General features: G+C 44.7%; 1 protein-coding gene across 3 annotated transcripts in view; it reads left to right on the top strand.

Annotated features, from left to right (window-relative positions):
* Positions 1–24,680, top strand: part of CERT1 (ceramide transporter 1) — a 74,886-nt gene extending 50,206 nt beyond the window's left edge. For 2 of the 3 annotated variants that reach the window (XM_058656381.1, XM_058656379.1), the window contains 7 exons: positions 7,544–7,639; positions 9,645–9,777; positions 10,563–10,633; positions 13,107–13,235; positions 13,435–13,564; positions 14,248–14,384; positions 22,706–24,680. In XM_058656381.1, coding sequence (XP_058512364.1) covers positions 7,544–7,639; positions 9,645–9,777; positions 10,563–10,633; positions 13,107–13,235; positions 13,435–13,564; positions 14,248–14,375 — 687 coding nt within the window. In that variant the 3' untranslated portion in view covers positions 14,376–14,384; positions 22,706–24,680. Of the gene's footprint in view, positions 1–7,543; positions 7,640–9,644; positions 9,778–10,562; positions 10,634–13,106; positions 13,236–13,434; positions 13,565–14,247; positions 14,395–22,705 lie in introns of all 3 variants that reach the window. The other variant, XM_058656378.1, reaches the window with a different exon arrangement.
* Positions 24,681–25,484: the final 804 nt, after the last annotated feature.

Below are 25,484 nucleotides of genomic sequence, written 5' to 3'. Positions count from 1 at the left end.
TTAAATCACGTTGTGCTACCTCCGAGTGCCTGAGATATCTGACCTCTCTGGTTGGAATGAGTATGTTTATGTGTTTGTGTTCTGTTGTAGCACAGTGTGTGACGTACCTTGCACTCTGGGACTTTTGGTTGCCTAAGCTTGGGCTCGCTTCCCAGCTATTCTATGTGGGAGACCTTGTCAGAGTGAGCTGTTATTACCATTATCAAACCAGAATTTCTTCACAGCTGTGTATAAATTAAATTTCGGGAGAAGTCTTTTGAAAGTCACAGGGTAAAGCATTTTTCCATCATTTCACGTGTACCAAAATAACTGGACAGTGTTTTGCCTGGGGAAGAAATTGGATTGAAATAATGGTTTCCTGACTTTTGTAGCTTTTTTTCCTCTTTGAATATCTTTGAGAAGAAGATTTAGTACTCCTATGATTAGAAATTATCCATGGTCAAATCTGCTGCAGTATTTCCTACCTTTTACCCATCCATTGATGCGTGCTTATGAGCAAAGCCATTATATTTACAGTGTGTCAGTGATGAGACCATATGGTGGGAGGTAATGAAGCCACATTGGTCCTCATGTTCCCTGGCAGTGGAGGAACACAGAGGCTGGAGTAAACAAACATGGCAGGCGAGCACAGAAGGAATGGATGGCAGTGACCACGGCCTGGGGCTTTGGAGCCCATCCCTATATGCTGGCCACAGCTGCTGTAGGTCAGCAGGGAGCCGGGCAGTGACCACGGCCTGGGGCTTCGGAGCCCATCCCTATATGCTGGCCACAGCTGCTGTAGGTCAGCGGGGAGCCGGGCAGTGACCACGGCCTGGGGCTTCGGAGCCCATCCCTATATGCTGGCCACAGCTGCTGTCGGTCAGCAGGGAGCCGGGCAGTGACTGCGGCCTGGGGCTTCGGAGCCCATCCCTATATGCTGGCCACAGATGCTATCAGTCAGCAGGGAGCCTGCTGTTACATTTTTGTAAGAGCTATTTATCTTGCTTGTAGTTTTTTTCTGATGTATGGTGCATATGATTTACCCAATCTTGGTTTGGCTTTTGATGCTTAGACTGCATTATATGCCAAAAGAGGCAAGACTGAAGAAAGTAATGTTAAGATCTTCAAGTATTTACCTTTCCTAAAGAATATTATCATTAGCCTGCTTGGACCCTAAAACCATTGAGGAGCACTGTGAGGGGAATGAGCAGTCCCCAGGGTCGTAGGAGGGCTGACTGTGGAGGGGCTGCCCGGCTTGTCCCGGTCCTCCAGGTGTGGCGCCAACCTGATTGGGCAGCATTACACTAGTGATGGGTTGGGTGTGCTACACTATACTTCTCACATCCTGAAGGTACTTCAACATCGAGCAGAAGAAAAAGCTGTACATTTTTTCATCAATATTAGAAGCATTTACGCTATTTTGTACACAGTACATAAATGTACACCAGTAACATCTGTTGCTGCTTAAAATAATTGAGGTAGCTTAATTTTTTGGTAGTATGTTGGTAATTCAAACTGTATCACTTTTCATCATTTTTTAAGTTTTGCCAAAATATTTCAGCATTATGCTGCAATCTGTATTCAGACTTTTAATTAGTTAGTTTTGCTGTCTAAATAAATGTTGGCGTATCACTGTTCTTCTAGAAATGATGTGGTAGTTACCAGGAGTGAAGTTACTCCCACTATGTGGCACTGAGTGCACAGTTACCATTAGAAGATGTCATCTTGGAAATTTAAGGAGGAAAAAAAAAATTCTCCTTTGAAGGAAAAAGGCTCGGCCCAGTGCAATTGCCTAGTAGCTGAAGTCCTCACCTTGCATGCACAAGGATTCAATATAGGCACTGGTTCAAGTCCCATATGCTCCACTTCCCTTCCGGCTCCCTGCTTGTGGCCTGGGAAAGCAGTCAAGGATGTCCCAAAGCTTTGGGACCCTGCACCCACATGGGAGACCCAGAGGAAGCTCCTGGCTCCTGGCTTTAGATCGGCACAGCTCTGACTGTTGCAGCTACTTGGGGAGTGAACTAACGGATGGAAGATCTTTCTGTCTCTCCTCCTCTCTGTACATCTGAATTTCCAATGAAAATAAATAAATCTTTTTTAAAAAAAGCAGAAATACTTTCTCAAGACACAAATCCTGTACCACAAAACTCACCCTTTCAACGTGTGCAAGGCCGTGCTTTTTAAGAAAGAAAGGAGACTGCATCCCTCTCCAGGTGATCGGCAGGACGCCCTCTCCCAGCAACCTCAAGGCGTGTCTGCCTGCCCAGAGCAGTGTAGTGCTGTGTGCCCATAACCAAAGGCTGCTCCCTTGTGGGTGTACAGATAATGCATGCCACTTCAGCCACAATCAGGAAGTCAATAAGTAGCATAATAACCATTATGTATGTATGTATTTGAAAGGCAAAGTTATATATAGAAACTCTTCCCTTCACTGTTTGACTCCTCAGATGGAAGCAGCAGCAAGGACTTGGCCTGATGGAAACCCAGAGTCAGGAGCTTCTTCGGGGTCCCCCATGTAGTTGCAGGGCCCGAGCAGTCAAACCGTCTGCTGCTGCTTTTCCAGACACATTAGCAAGGAATTGGTTAGGAAGCATATGGAGCAGCTGGGACTTGAATGGGTACCCATTTGGGGTGCCAGCATCGTAGGTGGAGGCTTGGCATGTTGGCTTTGCTTTTATAACTTCCTGAGTAGGGCCGGCGGCGTGGCCTAGCAGCTAAAGTCCTCGCCTTGAACACACCGGGATCCCATATGGGCGCCGGTTCTAATCCTGGCAGCTCCGCTTCCCATCCAGCTCCCTGCTTGTGGCCTGGGAAAGCAGTCGAGGACGGCCCAAAGCCTTGGGATCCTGCACCCACATAGGAAACCCGGAAGAAGTTCCTGGCTCCGGGCTTCGGATGGGCACAGCACCGGCCGTTGCGGCTCACTTGGGGAGTGAACCATCGGACGGAAGATCTTCTCCTCTGTCTCTCCTCCTCTATGTATATTTGACTTTGTAATAAAAAATAAATGAATCTTTAAAAAAAATAACTTCCTGGGTAATCTTCCACCAGCAAATATATGAGGTCAGTCTCTTCTATGTATTTATGGCTATATGTTGAATTTGCCCGTTCACCCAGCATTGAACAGGTAGCTTATTTTCAGATATTTATCTCAGTGAGTAGTGCTGTGCTAAGTAACCTTTGCATATTTGGTACCCTTGTATTCACATCTTTGCACACTTATCTGGTTATTTCCTTAAGGAGTTATTCCTAGAAGTGGAGTTGTCAAGACCAAGACCATTAACATTTCCAAGTTATGTCTGTTTTGACTGCCAAATTGCTTAAGTAGCTGAGACAGCTAATCTTCCAGGCCGGTGTTCTTTTTTTTTTTTTTTTCTAAAAAAAAGATTTATTTCTTTTTATTGGAAAGGCAGATATACAGAGAAGAGGAGAGACAGAGAGGAAGATCTTCCACCTGCTGATTCACTCCCCAAGTGACTGCAACAGTCGGAGCTGAGCCAATTCAAAGCCCGGAGCCAGGGGCTTCTTCCGGGTCTCCCATGTGGGTGTAGGGTCCCAAAGCTTTGGGCCGTCCTCAACTGCTTTCCCAGGCCACAAGCAGGGAGCTGGATGGGAAGTGGAGCCGCCGGGATTAGAATCGGCACCCATATGGGATCCCGTGCACACGCAAGGCGAGGACTTTAGCTGCCAGGCTACTGCACCGGGCCCTATCTGCATTTTTTTTAATGAGTTGACTGTGTGTCCTTGGCCTTTTTTGGAGGGAGGGGTGGGAGAAGCTAACCATGTACTTTTGATTTGTCATTAATAAATTCCTCCATTTCAGCTGTTCTGTGACCTTATATTGTGTGCAACAATAGACGGGTTATATTCCTCTCATTCTGGTATCAGAAGGAAACTTGAGTTGTATATGAGCCTTTAGAACACAATTTTCTTTTCGTATTTATTTGTTAATATTAGAAAATCCAATCTAGTTAGTTCTTGAAACAGCACTATACTGAAATATGAGGTAGAAGAGAAGGTTAGATTTGGAGTGGTAGCAGTTCTTATTATATGTGTTTGATCTCCATTTTTCCATCATTTGTTGGCTATAAAAATGCCACACGTGTTAGTTTAGCACTTTTTATTTTTGGCCTACAATAATCCCTGAAGTTGTGCTTGGTGTAATGAAAACTAGCCAACTTTTACCCATGTCAGTGTTTTTTATCCACTTTTTGTTTTTAGCAAATATGTTTAGTGTTCTAGAATATCAGATTTTTTTTAGCCTGGTAAATGTTCAGTTTGGCTTGTGTTTCTTCTTAAAAGAAAAAAAAATGTTTGAAAGAATGACAGACAAACAGATCATTGAGCCACTGGTTCACTTCTGCCATGGCCAGGCTGAGGCCAGGAGCCGAACTCCCATCAACTGTCACCTCCAGAGGGAGAGCAGAGCCATCCAAGCAAGCGTGTGGTCATTGGGGTGTGCCCAGAGGCAGAGCAGAGCCATCCGAGCAAGAATGTGGTCTCTGGGGTGGGCCCAGAGGCAGGGCAGAGCCATCTGAGCAAGCGTGTGGTCTTTGGGGTGGGCCCAGAGGCAGGGCACAGGCAACATAAGGTTCTTAAAGTGAGGTTTGACAACTGTGTCATCTCGTCTTAACTTTGATGTTGCTGCTTCAAGGAAGCCGGCACCCTGCAGGTGTCACCAGGAGCCTACTGGAGAGGTTACCCCAGGGGTGGTGTTGGGCTGCCTAGGACCATAACAGGGAATGCATCAGACTGATTTGCTGCAATTGTTCAAGCCCATTTAAGTGCAAAGACTATCAGCTTTCTGTGGATGGTTAGTTTACTGAGGACAGAGTTGAGTGCGTCCTGTGTGTTAACTTTTGCTGCATTCTGTCTGTTATATGTGTGTGGAGTCTGTTTTGGGGGAAAAAAAGCCAAAACCAATTTCTGATATTTGGATCACCTAATTCAAACGTAGCCTTCTAAATTGAAACACAATAATGATCTTCATACTTGTGGACAGAAAAGCTAAATAAGCACATGTTCTAGGTAAGAATTTGTTTGCAGAATACAATGCCCTGTTTGTCACCTCTGGTCTCTGGGACTGTCTCCTGCTGCCTCATCGGGTAATACACACAGGTGTTCTCACCCCTGAGTTACGAGATTGGGCCCTAAAGAGGGCCAAGAAGGAATGAGCTGTCTCTACTGTGGAAATTTGCGTAAGAGGGGAACTTTATGTACTCTTCTTGTGGCAGTCAGAAGCAGTCTGTACATATGTGACTAGATATCTGAGTAATCACCATCACCCTCTGAAAGCAGATTTCACGACTGATAGAGACACCTGATGTGTTTTCTGATTTAATCCTTTGCCAGTTTATTGAATATAATATTACTAGATTTTCAGGTTTTTCTCAATCCTGCAATCCCACAATGCATTGTTTTGAGAATTATGAATATAGGAGTAGAATATGCCTGTTTATTTACTGCAAAGCTTAATGATAGAAAGTCAACAAGAACGTTTTTGTCATAGTATCTCTACTGAGTGGGATGATGAAACACACAGAGCCACAAATGCATCTGCAGGTGTCCCTAGGTCAGGTGTCCACGTCTCCCTCAATGGTATCCCTCGCTGTCCCTGGGTCAGGTGCTCACGTCTCCCATGCATGGGGTCCCATGCTGCAGAGAAGCTGTGACCCTAGCCAAGAGCCTGAGAGCCTCTGTTTTAGGTGCATTGTATGTTTATTTATTTATTCTTTTTAGAGACATCATTGTCTTTTTTTTAAAAAAAAAAGTTTTTTTTTATTTTTATTGGAAAGTCAGATATACAGAGAGGAGGAGAGACAGAGAGGAAGATCTTCTGTCCGATGATTCACTCTTCAAGTGACCGCAACGGCTGTTGGTGCTGCACCCATCCGAAGCCAGAAGACAGGAACTTCCTCCAGGTCTCTCACATGGGTGCAGGGTCCCAAAGCTTTGGGCCGTCCTCAACTGCTTTCCCAGGCCACAAGCAGGGAGCTGGATGGGAAGTGGAGCTGCCGGGACTAGAACCTGCACCCATATAGGATCCTGGTGCGTTCAAGGCGAGGACTTTAGCTGCTAGGCCATCGCACCAAGCCCTGTACGTTTATTTCAAAACCAGATTTAATCCCAGTCAGCAGTAAAGCTCAGGGTGAATAATAATAATGACATTTAGCAATAAAATTATAAATAAAAGGATAATATGCATGTTTTCCAACTCGTTTCTGCCTACTCTTTTTTATTATAAAGTTGTTTTGGGGCCTGGCATGATAGCGTAGTGGTTAAAGTCCTCACCTTGAACATGGCAGGATCCCATATGGGTGCCGGTTCTAATCCCGGCGGCTCCACTTCTCATCCAGCTCCCTGCTTCTGGCCTGGGAAAGCAGTTGAGGATGGCCCAAAGCTTTGGGACCCTACACCCACATGGGAGACCCGGAAGAAGCCCCTGGCTCCTGGCTTTGAATTGGTGCAGCATCGGCCGTGGCAGTCACTTGGGGAGTGAACCATCAGGTGGAAGATCTTCCTCTCTGTCTCTCCTCCTCTCTATATATCTGACTTTCCAATAAAAAGAAATAAATCTTTTTTTAGAAAAAAAAAAGTTGTTTTGGGCTCGGCAGCATGGCCTGGTGGCTAAGGTCCTCGCCTTGATCCCATGTGGCCGCTGGTTCTAATCCCGGTGGCTCCACTTCCTCTCTGTCTCTCCTCCTCTCAGTATATCTGACTTTGTAATAAAAATAAAATAAATCTTTTAAAAAAAAGTTGTTTTGTTTGTAAACAGTTTTTTTATCACCTCAGTTTCATTTAAAAATACATTTCAAACTGGGAAGCAAAAATTTTGCCAAGAACATGTGAAGTCTTCACAATGAATGTGATTGTAAAGGAGTGTTCTGCCACAGAGTTTTCGTTGCTTTATAGAAGCTACAAACGGATAATTTGATTGTTAAACTTATTTGAATTTCACCAAAGGAAACTTTTACCGAAATTCTATAATGTAGAAAGGAGAGCTGAAAGGTAATGAAATGTAAAAGCTTGAATTATGCCTGGAGAATTTAGCACAGTGAAATTGGAACTTGGATGTTTTTCATTAGTGAGAGCAGGGAAGTTTTCACCACCTTTAGTCAAGTCTTGACCGGAGAGCCAGGTTTCCTGCATTGCTGCATTTCTTCATGTGATCCCCGTGTGTGTCTGCCATTAGCATTCTGTGGTATTCCGCTTTAATACGTCATCTCTGTATTTGGTAGTAAAGGGTAAAATCTTTTTTTTTTCTGGGTGGGGGGGAAAGCCCTTATTTTGGTCACTTGATGGACATGGGGCCAATCTGTGCTGATTGAGTGATGAATCTTCCTGCCGCTCTGTCCCCTTGTGTCATTAACTGGAATGTCTGGAATGTGGACTGAACTCTGCAGCACTGCACGAAACCCGCTCGTGAACTTGTATGCAAACCTTTGGTTGCACAGCTTTCTAAGAGCAGCTTTTCTGAACTGAAGTCAGCTGAGCACCATTGCATGTAGAGAGTGTGACGTGGCTGCTGAACATGCATCCTCACAACTTTGCTTTTTCTTCCAAGGTTGAAGAGATGGTGCAGTACCACATGACTTACTCGTTACAGGATGTAGGTGGAGATGCCAATTGGCAACTGGTCGTAGAAGAAGGAGAAATGAAGGTAATCCCACTGAAACTGGCCAGGCGGCTGTTTCCATCTGGCTACTGTTGATATTTATGAATGGGGACAACATTTTCCTATCACTTCAGAACAAATCACTACCATCAAGAAGCACCAGTTGTTAGAAGTAAAAAGTCTGCAGGGTTCCATTTGACTGTTTGCACTGAGACTGCAATGTGTACAGTGTTTTTTGTAGTTGTTGACATCAAATAAGACAGATAGTAAATACAAGTTCCTGGAAAAAAAGAAGAAGTGAAGGGATCTGTGCTTCCCTGTGCTCACTTCCACTTACTTATTTGCGGTCAGGCAGCTTTGTTTTGCCTGCATCATAGACACTGACCATTGTTAGACCTGGTTGTCAGCAGGGTCCATGGAGCTGATGGCCTGGCCTGCTGTGTTTGGTGTTTGTAATATAGTCAATGTTGTGCCTCCACGTCACTTTCTCTCCTTACTGATGAATATCTCGCTTCTTGCTTTTTCTTCACTGCACTTAAATCTTTTAAAGATTCATTAATTTTTATTGGAAAGTCCAGTTTACAGAGAGAAAGATCTTCTGTCCCCTGGTTCACTCCCCAAGTGGCTGCAATGACCAGAGCTGAGCCAATCCAAAGCCAGGAGCAAGAAGTTTCTTCCAAGTCTCCCATGTGGGTGCAGGGTCCCAAGGCTTTGGGCCGTCCTCGACTGTTTTCCCAGACCACAAGCAGGGATCTGGATGGGAAGTGGAGCAGCCTTGGTTAGAACCAGTGCCCATATGGGATCCTGGCATGTGCAAGGCAAAAATTTGCCTACTGAGTCATCGCACTAAGCTCTACACTTAATTTTGTTTAAAATGAATTTATTCAATGTATGTTTTAGAGACAGAAATCTTCTATTCGTTGGCTCATTCCCCAAATGTCTATAACATCTGGGGCAGGGTATGGACCCAGCCAACAGCTATGAGTCCAGTCTGGGTCTCCCCTGTGGACGGCGGGGGACGCAGATCATCAAAACACCATCTGCTGCCTGCACAGTGCGCTCAAGCGAGGAGCTGATTTGGAAGCAGAGCTAGGACTTCAGTGTGGGACTCTTGAGTGATATCGTAAATGCTGTGCCCTGTGCCTGCCCTTGCACATTTTATGATGTCTAAACATTGCTTAAACAAAAAAGAATAACAAGAAATGGGTGCTGTGTTGAAAACAATGACAGCTGAATTCTGAGCCCAAGACATTTAAGATAAAGAGTTTGAGAAATTTAATTAGTCTCCTTGCAACTAAAGCCTCAGTTAAATAAAAAGGATATTTACATTTAAAAGAAAACAGTGCTTGATTCATCTGATTATGTGTTAGATGTAGAGTACATGTGAATAGTGAAGAAAATGAGAAAAGAATTCTGTGATACAAAGTCATTAGATTGAATTTAAGTAGAAATAATATGTAAGCAATAAAGTGAAAGCAGATTTTGTTTTCAGGGCTTCTGTAAAGTTGAATCATGACTAGAATTATTCTTGAAAATGAGATATAGTAGTATACTGGGATTTCCTCTCCTTGAAGTAGAGGAACCAGGTGAGGTAATCTGACAAGCTGGTTGGGGAAAGGGGCTTTAGCTCAGCTTTTGCAAGGTGTTACTCGTGTCTTGGTCCAGAGCTTGACGCCACAGAAGCAAGCACGGAGAAGTCCAAGATGCACGTTGTTCCTCCTCCACTCTGCAGTTAGCTTCCCCAAGGGAAAGGGCTCAGATCCATGTGAGTGGGGAAGCAGTGATGACAGCTCTGGTACTAAGTCCTACACAAACACTCGGGAGACCTGAATGGAGTTTGGGGCCCGCCCTGGCTGCACGAGCGTTTGCGCAGTCAACCAGTAGATGGAAGATCTCTGTCTCTTGACTCTCTCTGTCACTGTACCTTTTAAATCAGTAAAAAGTGAGTACATTGTTTTTTTCGTATCTGAAAAGCACATTAAAAGACATGTTTTCAAGCCTCTAGGGATTTGCTATTTACTTTTCAAATGGTTACAAATACATCCTCTAGGTATACAGAAGAGAAGTAGAAGAAAATGGAATTGTTCTGGATCCTCTGAAAGCTACCCATGCAGTTAGAGGTGTTACGGGACATGAGGTCTGCAATTACTTCTGGAATGTTGATGTCCGCAATGACTGGGAAAGTAAGCTATTATTATTTACACACTTTAATCATTATTTTGAATTTCATATCAAGTAAACCTAGTTTTCTGTATCTGAGCTACAATTTTTAAAGTTAGTATAGAAGAGAGAGACCCATGCTGTGGCATAATAAGTTAAGCTTCCTCCTGTGGTTCTGGCATCCCAAATGGGCCCTGAGTTTCAGTTGCTTCACATCAGGTCCTGCTTTCTCCTAAAGAAACTTAGGAGACCAGCAGATGTCCCAAGGGCCCCTGCACCCATGCAGGAGACCTGCAGGGAGCTCCTGCTCCTAGCTACAGCCTGGCCCAGCCCTGGGCACTGGAACCATTTGAGGAGCCAGTAGGTGGAAGATCTCTGTCACTCTCTCACTCTTTGCATTCCTTGTCTCTTCATCTCTGTAACTGTGCCTTTCAAATAAAGCTTTATACTGCCACCACCAAAAAGTATATATGTATGTGTGTGTGTGTGTGTGTGTGTGTGTGCACCTTACATTTAAACAGCTTTTCACTGTGAAAACGTTCCTTAGCATATTATGTCATATAATCTGGTATCTACTAAGTTAGGTGTTGCTGTTTCTTCTTTCACATGCAAGTAAGACAAGGCCCCATTGATTGAGTGACTTGTTGAAGGGTGCAGAATAAAAAGTGGAGAAGTCCCCTAGGAAAGCTCATCTGTCACAAGACAGCAGTCATAACGGCTGTTGCCTTTTTCCATCTAGATTAGCTTTGGTACCGTGTTCTGGAGAAGGTGCTTCTTCTTACTACTAATATTACTCTTTGCATTTCAGCAACTATAGAAAACTTCCATGTCGTGGAAACACTAGCTGATAATGCCATCATCGTTTACCAGACACACAAGGTAAAACTTCTTTGTCCATCCCAAAGAGATTCTGACCTGCTCCAGGCTGTTCTCAAGCATAAACATTTTCTGAAGTAGAGTAGGTTGGGAAATCAGATGCCACATAAGATCTGCAGAATTCATGAATTCACGGAAGGTTTGTCCATTAATTAGAACAGATTTGTACAGGCAAGAATCTGCAAAAAAGAATTGTTAATGTTTGATGAAGATGTGCAGTTAATTTCTCTGTGCACATGTTAAATCTGGGAAAGAACATTCTGAAATACATGTAAATGCTTTTCTATCATTGAGAGTAAGTGATAGTTACCAAATAGGTAAGTGAATCATAGTTTCCTGTGACAATAATAGTAGTGGTAATGAAAGTATGGTATTAGCCTGTGTGTTGCAGAAGTAACCAAAGTGTGTTTCCTGGAAGCAAGAATTGGTGAACATGGCTGTGGAATGGCTGATCGCATCCCAGAACATACAGAAGCATTAGCTCCCGCTCGTATCATGTGTCCCTTGGCTGTTATAGATACTTATGGAATATTTCTCTGACATTTTGTTGGAGGTTTTTTCCCCTGAAAATTGCCTAATAATACTAATAGATAATAAAAGGAATTAAAATTTCAGAGAGAGCCTCTGAAAGCAACATGTAGCACGTAGGAAATACTTCAGCTGATAACCGCATTTTTTATTCAATGGTATTTTGATTTTCTCTTGATTTTTTAAAATGAATTGAATATGTTTGAGTAATTTTTTTGAATAAATTTTTATTTTTTAATAGTGATTACGTGGTTGATCAGGGTGGGAATGTTTGAGTAATTACCATTTATTACCAGAAGCATCTTGTATCTCTTAATTGTCCGTTATCTTAATGTCTGCTCTGTAGAAACTGTTGGGCACACAGGAGGCCAGTCAGGGTTTGACAGCATCTCGAAACACTGGGAGAGAAAAGGCTTCAGCACGTGAACTTCTGGGTCTTACAAGGAGGTTAAACTTTAAAATGTCGGTTCCTGGAAGTTTTAATGCAGAAAAATAGGCACTACTTTGGGATCAGAAAGTGTTACTATCTCAAAATAATTGATCCTGGGGAACAGTCAGCTAAAATCTTCCTTTTGGTAAATTGTACATCAGTGGAAGAAAGTCAGATTAATTGTGTTGGATTGAAAAGTGAAACTAAAAATAATTAATGTCTTAACACGTAACAAAATTTAAATTAGTTGTGATTATTTCTCAACATAGAACAAATTGTGCTGGAATGATTTTTTTGTCTACATAAATAAAATTAACTCTGACCTGTATTTCCCTTTAAATTTTGCTGCTTTTCCTGCAGTGACTAAAGAAGCCTACCAGTCTCCCAAATATTAAAATCGGTTTCCTTTAACTGGCTGTCTTTCTATCCTGGTAGATATACATTCCACAGTTTGACAGTAGTGTTTTAGAATTGATTTCACATCTACTTGCCCAGTACTGGTTTCATCAACTTCATGAAGTCGCACATTTACCAAAAGAACTTTGACTTGACTTGGCAAAGGGAGTGTGTTGTGTTGGTGGTCGATTACACTCAGGAAGCAGGAAGGATGCTGGGAGTGAGAGCTAAGTATTGGCCCCAGGCATGCTGAGTACTCCAGTGAACTGAATCAGGGTACACCTTTATGTTCAGTCATTTAAAAGTAGGTCATGGAATGGGGATTGCATATCAAGTGCCTTGTGTTCCTAGCTGCACCCTCCCCACCCAGCTGATGCTGGGGCTCCTGGGAGACAAAGACGTTGGCCCCTGCAGGGAGAGACCAGGCAGAGATCCTGGTTCTTGCTTCAGCCTGGCCCAGCCCCCGGCATTTGGAGAGTGAACCAGTGAATAGAAGATCTCCTTTCCCTTCTGTCTCTTTCTCTCCATCTTTCTGTTTTTCAAATAAGCAAATCTTTTATTTTAAAAATTAACAAATAGCAGTGCAGTTACCAGCAACCCGTGCTTCACTGGCATTCCCTTAGGATATGTTTTTTTCTTGCACACCTTGAAGTTGAAGTATTTGGTCTTAATTATTGGGACTTCTTTCAAGTATGTTACAACATCAAAGAAGAAATCTATTTTGCCTTAAAATCTTGACTTCCTGTTTCTGAGGCTCCAAACAGAACATTACCAGAGCTGTGAGGATATGGCAGTAGTCAGTTGTTGCTTAAGGGGGACAGAGTTTGGGTTGAAGAGAAGTTTTGGTAAACGTGGTGATAATTACTTGTTATTCTGAGTGAAATTAATATCCGTGAATTGCAATCAGAATTGTTAGAATAGAACACTGTTCCTTCAGTTATGTTGTTCTGCAGAGTTACTACCTGGGCTCAGCACTGGTCTTTGCTGGATGTTCCCAGATGCCTTGCATTTACATTTGATGGATTCTGCCTTTCATTAAGACACTTTTGCTTTTAGTTGCATGCTGCATTTGAATAAAGTAGTTCAGATTTTGAAGAGATTTTTTTTTTTTACTTCTTGCAGAGAGTGTGGCCTGCGTCTCAGCGAGATGTGTTGTATCTTTCTGCCATTCGAAAGATAGCAGCCGAGACTGAAAATGACCCTGAAACATGGATAGTTTGTAATTTTTCTGTGGATCATGACAGTGCTCCTGTAAGTATGGCGACTTGTGCATGGGCAAGACGAAGCTGATGAACAATGCCACGCATGAACAACCTAGATTTGATTTTGCACCCGTGTAGCCCACCTGTCACCTCAGGGTGATCTGAATTAGCCAAGGTGGTGCTAGACCAGGGGGGAATAGGCAGTGCTGCACATGTCCTATACTGCTCTGTGTTTTTTGTTTTGACAGCTAAACAGTCGATGTGTCCGTGCCAAAATAAATATCGCTATGATTTGTCAGACCTTAGTAAGCCCACCAGAGGGCAACCAGGAGATCAGCAGGGACAACATTCTATGCAAGATTACCTATGTAGCTAATGGTGAGTGTTTTTGCTGTGTAGCATTGTGGGTATTCAGGGAGATGTACTTTAGAAGTGTCTAGGAGTCTTTGAAAACACACATGCTTGAATTTTTCCCTAGAAATACTAAATGAGAGTTTCTGGAACTGTTGATGAACAGGCAAATGTTAAGACTTCATCTCTGGGTTAGTATTATAAATCATAGTTTTAAGAGCTGTTTTGTTGGAAGTTTGCCTGGTAGAACATACTTAAAATTCAGAATAGAACCAACAGCATAAGAGAAAATGAATGGTGTGTTTTCTCCTTTCCAGACTTCTAGATTTTTGAGTCATGGTTCCTCCAGCCTTTGTTGTTCGTAGTTCTGTTTCTTGCACTTTTGGTCAATGCTAGCCAGCCCATGGCACTGCCTCCTTTCTTTGCTTGCTATACCTGTATGGGCACTGCCGTCTGACCAGACACCTGAGGCCGGCTCTGCCTGGGTGAGTTGCTGTGCTGTGGTACAGGCTGATGGGCCAGGTGCTGCTGTACTAACGGGTGCGTGTAGATTAGGGCTTCAGAGCATGGGAGGACAGGAGTGAGTGCCCTTGTCTGCTCACTAGACTAAGAACTGTGAGGAACTTCTGTAAAGTCAAGGAGCAGATTGCGTGTTTCCAGCGTGTTTAGAGAATTGTGTGTGCAGATTGTGATTTTCCACTTTGTTTCAGTGAACCCCGGAGGATGGGCACCAGCCTCAGTGCTGAGGGCAGTGGCAAAACGAGAATACCCTAAGTTTCTGAAGCGCTTTACTTCCTACGTACAAGAAAAAACTGCGGGAAAACCTATTTTGTTCTAGTATTAACAGGTACTGAAGAGTATATTTTATCTTTTGTTTTTAGCTTTGTCAGTATGACTCTGTAGGGACTAAAATGGTGCCTTTGCTTTATGATGTTCTCACAAAGAAGATAGTTACAGCTAAAACTTTAACTCCTTCTTGTTTATTTTTCTGATAATGCTTACTTAAGGAGATTTCACATGACAGAGCATAGAATTTCAGAGTGCAAATTCTTTGTAAACTTTGCTTTACTTTTTTTTTGTATGTGCTTTCTGGTCTTTTCTCTATATCTATTGATATATATTTTGGTAGCTAAAAATGTTTCTTCATACCTACTGTTCTGAAGCTTTTCCCTCCTTGGTAGATCTTAACTTTTCATGTGGAAACGTGAAACCTATAAAATGGCCTTTTTCCTTGGCTGTCTGTTATATGCGTGTATAAGATGTATTACACAGCTCCTTGGTTACATCTGGGTTGGTTCCATATTTTCTACTCTCCAACAGTGTTGTACTTAACATCTTTATGTAAGAAGTTGACATGAATCTTTAGTGTTTTCAAAAAATTAACAAATTAAAATACTTTGAAAATATGAGGTAAAACTGACCCATTGCATTCCTCATCCTACCATTTTGGTCCATCCCGCCAAATGTTACAAAATTATCTGTGTGTACTTACGTCGCTGCTATACTCTGTAATTAGTTTCTTGTGTGTCTCTCCAGAGGATTTTTAATTTACTTGAAAGACACGGGGAAATCAGTCTTCTATGCACAGATTTATTCTGCAAATGTCCACATTATCCAGCGCTGGACCAGGCTAACGCCAGTATCGCAGAGCTCAGGAGCCCAAGGCTCAGGATCCCAGACCTCAGGAACCCTCAGGGCTCAGGAACCCAGAGCTCAGGAACCCAGAGCTCAGGAGCCCAGGGCTCCATAGCCCAGACCTCAGGAGCCCAGAATTTGGGAACCTTCATGACTCAGGATCCCAGAACTCGTTGAAGCTCCCCATTTGGATAACAGAGGCCCACATCCTCACACAGGAAGTCAAAATCAGAAGCAAAGACTGGACCCAACCCTGCGCATTCCAGTATGGGATGCAGGCATCGCAAGTAGCTTGGTGTAGTGATGATTGTGCCACACCCCCACCCCCTGAACTAGCTAATGCAGATGTGTTCTCCCTGCCCTCCAGCACTTCGTTGTTGTTAAGGAAAAGACAGTTCACTGTGTGCACTGTGTGCATCATGGGTTCCTACTTGGACACCTTGAAGCTCTTGCAGCTGATGACGAAGCTACCTTTCTTTTTTGACAATCAGCAGTTGGTTTTGTTTTACTTTGCTCTCTTTTTGAATGCAGAAAGAGAAACCAAAACCTCCCATCTGCAGTTCATTTCCAAATGCCCACATCAACATAAAAAATATATGATTTTTTTTTTCTTTCTAGGAGCCATGAACTCTATCAGGCCCCCTCATAGGCTAGGGACCATGGCAGGAACCCAAGAACTAACCACCACTGGCTGCCTATCCAGGCACTCCAGTGTGGGATGCTGGCATCTCAAGTGGAGTTCAGCTTCATGTCCAGCCCCTGCTCCTGTGCATTTTGCTGTCTCTGCAGTCTCCTATTGCTGACTGTGTCAGTTCTACGTTGACAGATGTTTCCAGTTTTTGCCAGAATAGTGTTATTGTGTCGTTTCACACTTGAAAGGACAAATTCCTGCATGTGATCCTGTGGCCCTGCCCGTGGCTTGTGTGTTGATGTAGGTGTTGGTCTCCTCAGGATCCCGCGGCCCTGCCCATGGTTTGTGTGTGTTGATGTAGGTGTTGGTCTCCTTAGGATCCCACGGCACTGCCTGTGGTTTGTGTGTGGAGGATGTAGGTGTCAGCCCCCTTGGATGGTGCTGATTGGCCAGCAGTTACATGCTTCCTTACCAGTGTGTGAAAAGCAGGCTTGCCCAATTTTTATCATATAGTCAAAAAATATTCTCTGGGTGTTTTTAGTTGATATTTCTTTGAGTTTGAGCATATTTTGGATCACTTGAGAACCAATTTATATAATTCTGTTTTGACAAACTCTTGTATTAACATTTAAAGTATTATAAACTGTGCAAGCACAGTGCACATGTGTGACCACCCTTCCAGTATTCTTAATTATTTGAGACGTTAAATCATTGAGTTTAGATTCTTGAGTTAATATTTTGAATCTAAAAGTAATGTAGCCAATAACGAAATAACTACTGATACTTTAAATTGTTTTCCTGGATTTTTTAGTTGTTTTTGTTTTGTTTTTCAGATTTATTTCCATTTGAAAGGTAGATTTTACAGAGAGAAGGAAGGAGAGTGGGGGATCTTTTCAGGTGTTCTTTCATCTTCAGATGGTTGCATCTGTGGGAACTGAACTAATCCTAAACTAGGAGCTTCTTCCAGGTCTCCCATGTGGGTCCCAAGGCCTGGGCCGTCCTGCACTGTTTTGCCAGGGCATTAACAGGGAGCTCTATCAGAAGTGGAGCAGTCGGGACTCAAGTGCTGGTACTGCAGGAAGCAGATTAGTCTGTTAACGCCACTGCGCTGGCCCCTTAAATTATGATTCTAATGTGTATATAGTATAAGGTGATTCAAAATGTCAATGGAAAATGGAGTTTAAAAGTTGCCATTGTTGGGGCTGCTGCAATGGCTCAACTTGCTAATCCTCCACCTCCAGGCACCAACATCCCATATGGACACTGGTTCGTGTCCCAGATGCTCCCATTTCTCTTTCCCTACTTGTGGCCTGGGAAACCAGTGGAGGACGGTCTAAGTTTTTGGGACCCTGTGCCCCTGTGGGAGACCCAGAAGTTCCTAGCTCCTGGCTTCAGATTGGCTCAGCTCCAGCCTTTGCTACCATCAGATTTCCTGCTAATGTGCCTGGAAAAGCAGTGGGGGGGGGGGGGGGGCGGTGACCCAAGTACTTGGACCTCTGCTGCCCACTTGGGAGATAAGTGTTGATTCTTGGATCCTGACTTGCCGGAGTCCAGCTCCAGCCGAGAGTTCGGAGCTCGAGAAGGGTGCGTGAGATAGGCGTAGAAAGAAGAAGAGAGAAAGAAAGGAGAGACGGACCACTAGGATTCCTTGATCATTGTGGACTTTGCGAGAAAGCTGTCCGCTTTATTTATACAGAAGCAGTACAAAGTTTTCTTTTAGGGGCATTTTGACATAGCTTCAGGGGGGCACAATTTACAACTTCTTGAGAAATGATTGAGGAAGGATCCCACATTCCTTGCTTATCTTGGTTTGCCAGTCTTCATCCGCTCTCCTCAGGTCTGGGCTCTAACCTAGGCGCCGCCTGTGACAACCAGACCCCTACCTTGAATTATGTATGGGTTAGTAAGTCCGGGGTCTTGGTCTATGGGGATTACGGGCCATTGGCACTAAAGGCCATTAGGTCAGCAAGCTCACACAGTTTGTTAACTGAACAAGTAAAGCAAGAGTTATAACGGCGGAAAGAATTGTAATTAGCAATGAGCCAAGTTTACTCCATTTAAGTTTCAATTCTGCAATGGACAAGTGAGTGTTTCCAAAGACAATTCTACAAATTGTTTCACCTCAAGACAGGGCATTATCCATTCCAACGTTGCAGCCAAGAATTTCTCAGTAGACAATACATCTTATTCAGTAATACACTCTTACTACAATTCTTATTCTACAACTTATCCATCACTTAATGGGAGAAATACATCAAAAGAGAAAAAAACAAAGATCTAAGACAAAAGGTTCCAAACATTAAGTTCCTCTACAACTGCAGGTTCTACAGCCTCATAAGTGATCAAACAATAATCAAAAGTATATCTTTGTGATGTTAGTGAAATCAGCCTATATTTCCTCTAGTTAGAAATTATGAAAGCAGCTAAACTAACTACAGTTTCTATGTTCTAAAGAGTTGCAAGGACAGGCTAACCCTTAAGGTCACAGTAACTATATTTTTTGCCTTAGCAGGATAGCCTTTAGGGTCCCAGTAACAAGATAACTTTTAGGGTCCCAGTAACAAGATAGCTTTTAGGGTCCCAGTAGCTATATTTTTTGTCCTAACAGTCTTAACCCATACTCCCATCATTTCCATTAGTTTGTAAAATTATCAAGCCATTTCCCAGGAAGCATGCTAAATGTCCGGGCCAGATTTTATGGCAATGGGTAGGTACACAATAAGGTGTCTGGAAACAGCATGGGCTTGATTGTACTCCTGTGTGCAGTTAAAGGCCCACTCACCAGGACATTATCAGTAACATTAACTCTTAAGCTCATGTTGGTTGTAAAAGCCATCTCACAGGGGCAGACAATGCCTCAATACAAAATTCTTAGTGGGGTGGTTGAGTGCCCATGCGAAAGGGAGTGAAAACTGCGTCAAGGTGGTCAGAGATGAATCCGCTAGGCCCTGCCAAGTAGCTGGAAGCTCCCTGGGCCCTGCCATGCAGGGAGCTGTTCTCTTCACACCTTTGTGTCGTTCACACCTACTGCACGGACCCTGGCACTGACTTCAGCATGCCCCAGACCAGGCTCTTAATGGATATTTGGTGAGGAAAGCAGTTGTTGGTAGATATTTGTCATTCTCTGTCACTGACTCTTAGTCTGTAGCTGGGCCTTTGTTAAAGAAAATCTGAGTCTATTTTGGTCTGTAACATTTGAACCACAACTAGTAAAGACATTTCCATGAAGTTTTTCAATATTCCTTACGTGCATTAATTTCACGGTTTTTTTTTCTCTCTAAAAACTTGGTGGCACCTGTGTCTTTCTTAAAACACAAAGATTCAATTGATTGTCTGAAGCTGACACAGGGATGTTGATGTCTCCTGCATGTTTTTTTCAAGGAAAAGCTTACCTGAAAATGTTAGGCAAGTTCCACTCTTAATTTACATGCATGTTTGGTGCTTTGGGATACAGCTTGTAACTGACTGTAAAGAGGCTAGCTACACAGCAGAAAATACTATCCTGTATTAAAAAGAAAGAAATCAGATATAGTTGTGTATCCCAGGAGATCATTTGAAAATGTGTGATGTGTGCATTTTAATTTTTTTTTCATACCTAAATGAACTCATACTTACTGGTTGTAACTTGTCTGGACAGGATCTAGTTTGAAAAGAACCCTGATAGAGGCACATGAAATCTGCTGAAATTGAAGCAAAAAAACCAAACAAACAGGGAAGTAATGCTGAGGTTTGCTGGAAGGATGACAAAATCACCATTGCTTCACAGAATGTCAGTAGGGCCAATGCCTCAGGGAGATCAGCAGGTTAGACGTGGATAACTCGGGGCTGGGCATGTGGACGGGAGCCTCTACTCCATCGGCCACTTTGGGGGCTCTGGGGACTTTGGAGTGAGGAATTGCTGCCTAGGGACATCCATAGAGAAGATTACCGTACCATGGGAGGCCTGAGATGGGCTGTTAGTGCAGAACATCACTGACCACCACATGCCAGCCTGCATGAAAGCTAGTGCTAGGGGCCCGTCTACTATGGCTAGATCCCAGTACCTGACGTGAGTGGTGAAACAGGCGACAGGTAACATTAGGCAGGGCCATGACTAATCAGCATGCAAGAGAACCAGGTCTGAGGGTAAATTCTGTGGAGGATAAGTGGGCCCAACCCTGTGGAAATACAAGTCCTGCTAAGTTAGCTTAAGAGTTGGGGTGGTGATGGGCTGAACTAGGTGTGATCATGGAACCTGCCAACATTCACAGGTACTGGGGTTGAAAATAGGCTGGGCAAGTCCAGGCTAACGCACCCCCATGTGCATCCTAAAATAGGGTGTTGGGCGGGCCAGGCCACAACATTCAACAGCCCATATAAAGGCCAAGATGGAAGGTCAGGCTATGTCAGGCAAGGGCCTAGCACCTGCTGGCATGCATGAGATTTAGGTGTGGACGTGGCCTGAGTAGGGGAACTTAGGAAACTCCCCTGTGGGTAAGCACATGGTCCAGATCTGGGGCTCAGGCAAGCTGAGCAAAGTAGCTCCATCCACCGGCAAGTGTGTGCGTTGATTTTGGAAGGGGGCAGACCAGGCAGGGCCAAGCAAACCTTAGCTCACTGGCAAGTGCAGAAATCAGGCTGGAACACAGGTCATGCTGGGCCAGTCTGCATGAGCCAGGGATGGGAGCAGACTGAGTAGGACTATGTTACAGCACCCAATTTGGCTGAGGGCAAGCCTGGTCAGGCCAGGCTGCAGCATCCAAAGGCAAAGGCCAAGATGGGAGGGGCTATGCCAAGCTGGGTCATAGCAACCACTGTCATGCATGAGATCTGTGGCTGGGAGCAGGCCTGTTTGGGAGCTATGGCTGTGGTTCCCACTGGGTGAGTGCGAGGGCCAGAGTAGGGGCTGCTGTCAGGTCAGGACATGGCTGCAGTATCCCTTAGCACAAGTGTGGACTGAGTCTGGGATGTGCCATAGTGGGCCAGACTACAGCACTCACTGGTGCTTGTGAGAACCAGGGTGAGTATAGGATGGGCTAGGCTAGGTCTCTGCCCCTGCTAAGCCATGTGTGAGCTGTGTCTGGGTGTAGACCAGGCTTTGGCTAAGCAGTAACAACCAACAGTAAAAACTGGAATGGGTGAGGACTGGTCAGGAAAGGCCTCTGTTTCTGCTAGGACAGAGGTAGGCTAAGTAGGGCTGGCCCATGGATCCATCAGTGTGCATGGGATCTGTCACTGGGAGAGGTTCTGATGGAGGAGCTTGGGGAACTGCTCTGTCAGGACACATTCTCTGCAGGTGAGCACAAGAACCACGATAGGGAGCAGCCCAGACCAGGCCAGGTAATGGTACTCATCGGCATACATTTGGCTCAGGTCTGGGGCGAACCAGGCTGGGCCAGTTCATACCACCCGCTGGCGAATCTGAGCACCAATGGAGTGTGAGTCAGGCCGGATCAGGCAGCACAAGCCAGTTCACATGATAGTCAGAGCTAGGGGCTGGCTGGGCTTGGCTTGGCTGTAGCCACCACCAGCGTGAGTTGGAATTGAGTGTGGGCTGGGCCTGGCTAGGCTACAGCACCCACTGGCAAATGCCAAGGTGAGGCAGACCATTTAGACTGGGCCACAGCACTCAGTCAGCACAGTTGAGACCCTGAGGAGAGAAGGGTAACCTAGCTTTGGGGCTGGCTAATTCTGTCCAGTTGAATCTCAGAACCACCTACAGAGTGCATAATCCGGGAGTGGAAGTGGCCTAGAAGGGAAATAGTGGGCTCCTCCCTCTTGGGTTACCACTCCTACTGGAGAGCATGAAAACCAGGTCAGGGGAAGGGGTGGCTAGACAGAAAAGCACCCAACAACATCTGTGTGGGCTGGATAGTGGAGCCGGTTAGATGGAATTAGGCTTCAAATGCCCATTGACATGTATGAGAGCTGAATGGGATGTGGGACAGACTGGACTGGTCTGCTGCGCATACTGGCAAGCACGGGAACCAGGGCAGAGGGCAGGCCTGGTGGGGGTTATTGTGAGTTGCTCCGACTAGGCTGCATCTCCCACTGGTTTATGTGAGGGCTGAGTGTGTGCTGGGCAGAACCAGGCTGGACTGCAACACCCATTGATTCCAGTGGAAGTCGGGACTGAAAACAGAACCAACCCAGCAATTGCAACCACCAGCTGAATGGGGCGATGGACTGTGCTGGGCCCTGTGCTTGCTAGTACATACAAGAATCTGGTCTGGGAACGCCTCAGACAAAGTTTCTTTGGGAAGCTCCCCAATCGAACTGCCAGACTCCAAACCCTAACCATGAAAAGACAGAGAACAGAACAAGTCAATCAACCACCTCAGCCATATGTTGACAGTAAAAAACTGGGCAAACGGAGACTGTAAGATGGACTATGTCAATCAGTGGATTCTTCAGAGACCTCGTCATGCTTGGAGTGGCGAAATTGGCAGCAACTCATACCTGGTGAACTATCAAAACCACTAGAGCAAGACCCTCGGAGCATGCCCCACATCAGGGACCTGGGGTGGTTGGGAGAGTGGGCGGGGCTTCTCCCTCTCCCTTAAAATCTCCCCATACTTCAGATACATGAAGGGAACAATGTGAAAATAAATAATAGTCTAGACAAGGCACACTTGTCTGCATAGCCTTGGTGAAGTTTTGGCATTCTTAGTTGTAAGGAAGGACATGCCAGTCTGTGAAGTGGTGCCCATTTGTTCCCCTGGGGCACACAGCTTAGGGAATGCCTTACACCCACCCTTACTTGCTATAGGGTAGGTCGCAAAGATGGATGGCTAATGATTTTACATTCATAGAGCAGTTTTAATGGAGTTAGTGTATCCCGTGGTCTGCAGCATGGGAAGCAGCTGTTCTGAGAATGGCCACCTTGGCACCTCGGGCTGACCTGACTGTCCTTCCTCCTGCAGGGACTGCAGACGGGCTGTGTGATATTCCATGTTGGAGAAGAACAAAGTGGACACTCTGAGCTGGAACGTAGGACCTGCAGCCTGTCCATGGCCTTGTGCTAGCAGGGAGGACATGCCCATCTCACACTGGCTCTTTCTGGGGAGATCTCCTTGCCCAGCGTGTAGCTATAAATACATGTGAAGTTACATGTATATGGCTATATTTTTATTTGCTTGCTCCTAGAAGAAAAAAAATTCAAGTCACAACTAGGAATGGATGCTTTTATTTTTGGAAACTTTTTCAGAATTTTTACTTTCCTATGGTCTGGCCGAAACTCCTCAGCTGTGTCCGCCTTTTGTGCACAAAACAAAAGCACCAAGGTGAGTGTACATGGGGCTGTGTTTCTGTGCCCCAGGCACTGGCTGGGCTCTGACTGAGGCCAGCAGCTCCACGTCCAGGCACCTGCTGGGCCCTAGTTGATGCTGACAGCTCCGTGTCAAAGCACCGGCCAGGCTCTAGCTGAGGCCAACGGTCAGCTCTGTGTCCAAATTCTTTTTTGACCCTTTTGCTTTGTGTACTCCGAATCCATTGCTGCTGATTTCTGAATGATTCATGTCGTCATGTGTCTCCCAGTAACCTGTAATTTCACCTTTTTTAGAGTCTTAATCCCATGAAGAACATCGATTCTGATGGAGAAGGCTCAAACCTGTATTCCCCCATTGATGTTTCTGCTGTATTTTTAGTTGTGTACAATGTGCCGCAGGCCTTTGTTTCCCGTTTGTCACAAACACAGTTCGGTTCTTCCTGCCTCCAGACAGAAACTGTACCACACTGTGGGTGTGGACTGACCTGTAATCAGTGGCTGGGTTGAAGGAGCTCATTTCCTGACTTAAGAATACATAGTGTTGCTTGTTGAGCATACAGGACTGAGTGTGACTGTGGTGCACTGTGCCTGGGTTTAGGTGACAGGTGGATTTGTTTCTCTTGTGCTAAGAACAGCTGCAAGGTTGTGCTGTGTCACAGGGCTACCGGCAGCATGGCAGGGCACGTGGGCGGCCTCTGGCCGCACAGGGAGGTGGGAATGCCCAAGGGTCCACGTGAGAGGATTCCTTCCGCTGCAGCTATGGAGTGTGAAGGCCTGGGCACCTGCAGTGGTGGCAAGGGACAGTCGCCGTGGACGTTGGGTCTGTGCTATGTCCCACATGAGCCTGCTCACATACCCTGCCCAGCTCATGGTCTGTAGCAGCACAGAAGTCTCCTAGACTGCGTCCTGTACATATTCCATGTGTGTAATGGAGTCTTCCTGATACATGCAAGGTGGTGATTTAATGATGGGATTAGTCTGATCACTTAATGTGCACAGTCCTGGAAGTGAATAACTTGCATCGGATATAATGATATTTATTATTCTGTACAGAGAGAACATACAAAACAAATGCTTATGTTACATGCACGCAGATTTCACGCTCTAATCTTTTCTATTTTTTTTAATTTACTTTAAATGATGTGCATGGAATATGCCTTATTACAGAGAAATGTCATTCATAATTTGACTACATAGAAAAGTGCCTCTGCGGTGGTTTATGCCAGTCGGGCAAACAAGACAAGTGGTCATGTCAGTCACTGCGCCCCAGTCAGCATTTTATATTGTCATGTTTAAAAAAGAAAAGTTTATACCTCAAATGTGTATTTTATTTTACAATCAGCTATGGGTGGGATGGGAAGATGGGAGATGGAGTGGGCAGAGTGCAGACAGAGCCCAGAAGCACTTTGCTCCCTGTGAATGTTTCCATGCCACTGCTGGTACCTCGTAAACACAAAGAAGGCCTGCCTGAGTCGATGCTTTGTTTTAGAATTGTGGAAATTTACGAAGCAGCATCCGGATCTCATTCTGCTTAATTGCATTTGGGTTAAATATGATGGTCTTCTTTTGTAATTCTGTAAATTAAATGATTATATTAGAAATGTTTGTAGTAAAAAAGAAAAATAGAAAGATACATTTTGAAAGAAACGTGCTGGTTCTCGCTGGAGTTCATCCCACCCACTCAGGTGTGCAGGTGATTCAGGAATGCAGGGATCATGATGGAGGCCCTGACCTCTGAAGGCCTCAGGCCTCCACCCCGAAGGTCTGCCAGGATTCTCACCCATAGACATTCTTTTCTCCCTGGCAGAAAGGAAGCATTCTCCTTTTCAGCATTTGGAACCCATTGGACACATAGGGACTATTTAACCTGTGACCCTGGGATGTGGCAGGAGCAGTGTTCACACAGCATTTGGGGCCTTTCCCTTGAGCAGGGTCTGTGAGGGAGGTCAGAGAAGGCAAAGGGAGGAGGACTGGGCTTCCCAGCTGCCTCTGTGTGGCTCCCGTGGGCTTCTGAGTTGCTTGTCCCGTCCAGCCTGTACTGGATCCCTCTTTGTTCATCTGCAGACTCAAAGCATAATTGTTAAAGTACTTTGAAAGTGTGGAGTGTAACTGTTCTAAATAGCTTTATCATTCTGATGAATTTTTAAAATAATTAAGTGGGATCTTCCATGTTACAATCAATTAAAACCAGTATTTAAAAGTGGAAAAGTATTAAAATATTATGGACAAAAGTGCTTGCCTGATTGGTTTTCTTTAACCCTGTGTAATTCTCTGAAGAGCTGAAAGCTTGAAATACTCTGGTTCTGTGTCCTTCAGCCTAGTCAGGAAACAAGAAAACATTCCTGAATTTAGTTGGTGGAGGTAAGTGTTCCCATTTGCTTCCCATTTCAGGTTCCCTCCACGCATGCCTACAACAGCCACAACAGGGCTGGGCC

Source organism: Ochotona princeps, chromosome 28 (genome assembly GCF_030435755.1).
Source record: "Ochotona princeps isolate mOchPri1 chromosome 28, mOchPri1.hap1, whole genome shotgun sequence".
Classification (NCBI taxonomy): Eukaryota; Metazoa; Chordata; class Mammalia; order Lagomorpha; family Ochotonidae; genus Ochotona; species Ochotona princeps.
Note: the sequence above shows the minus strand (reverse complement) of the source record. Positions and strands in the feature narration are given on the sequence as shown.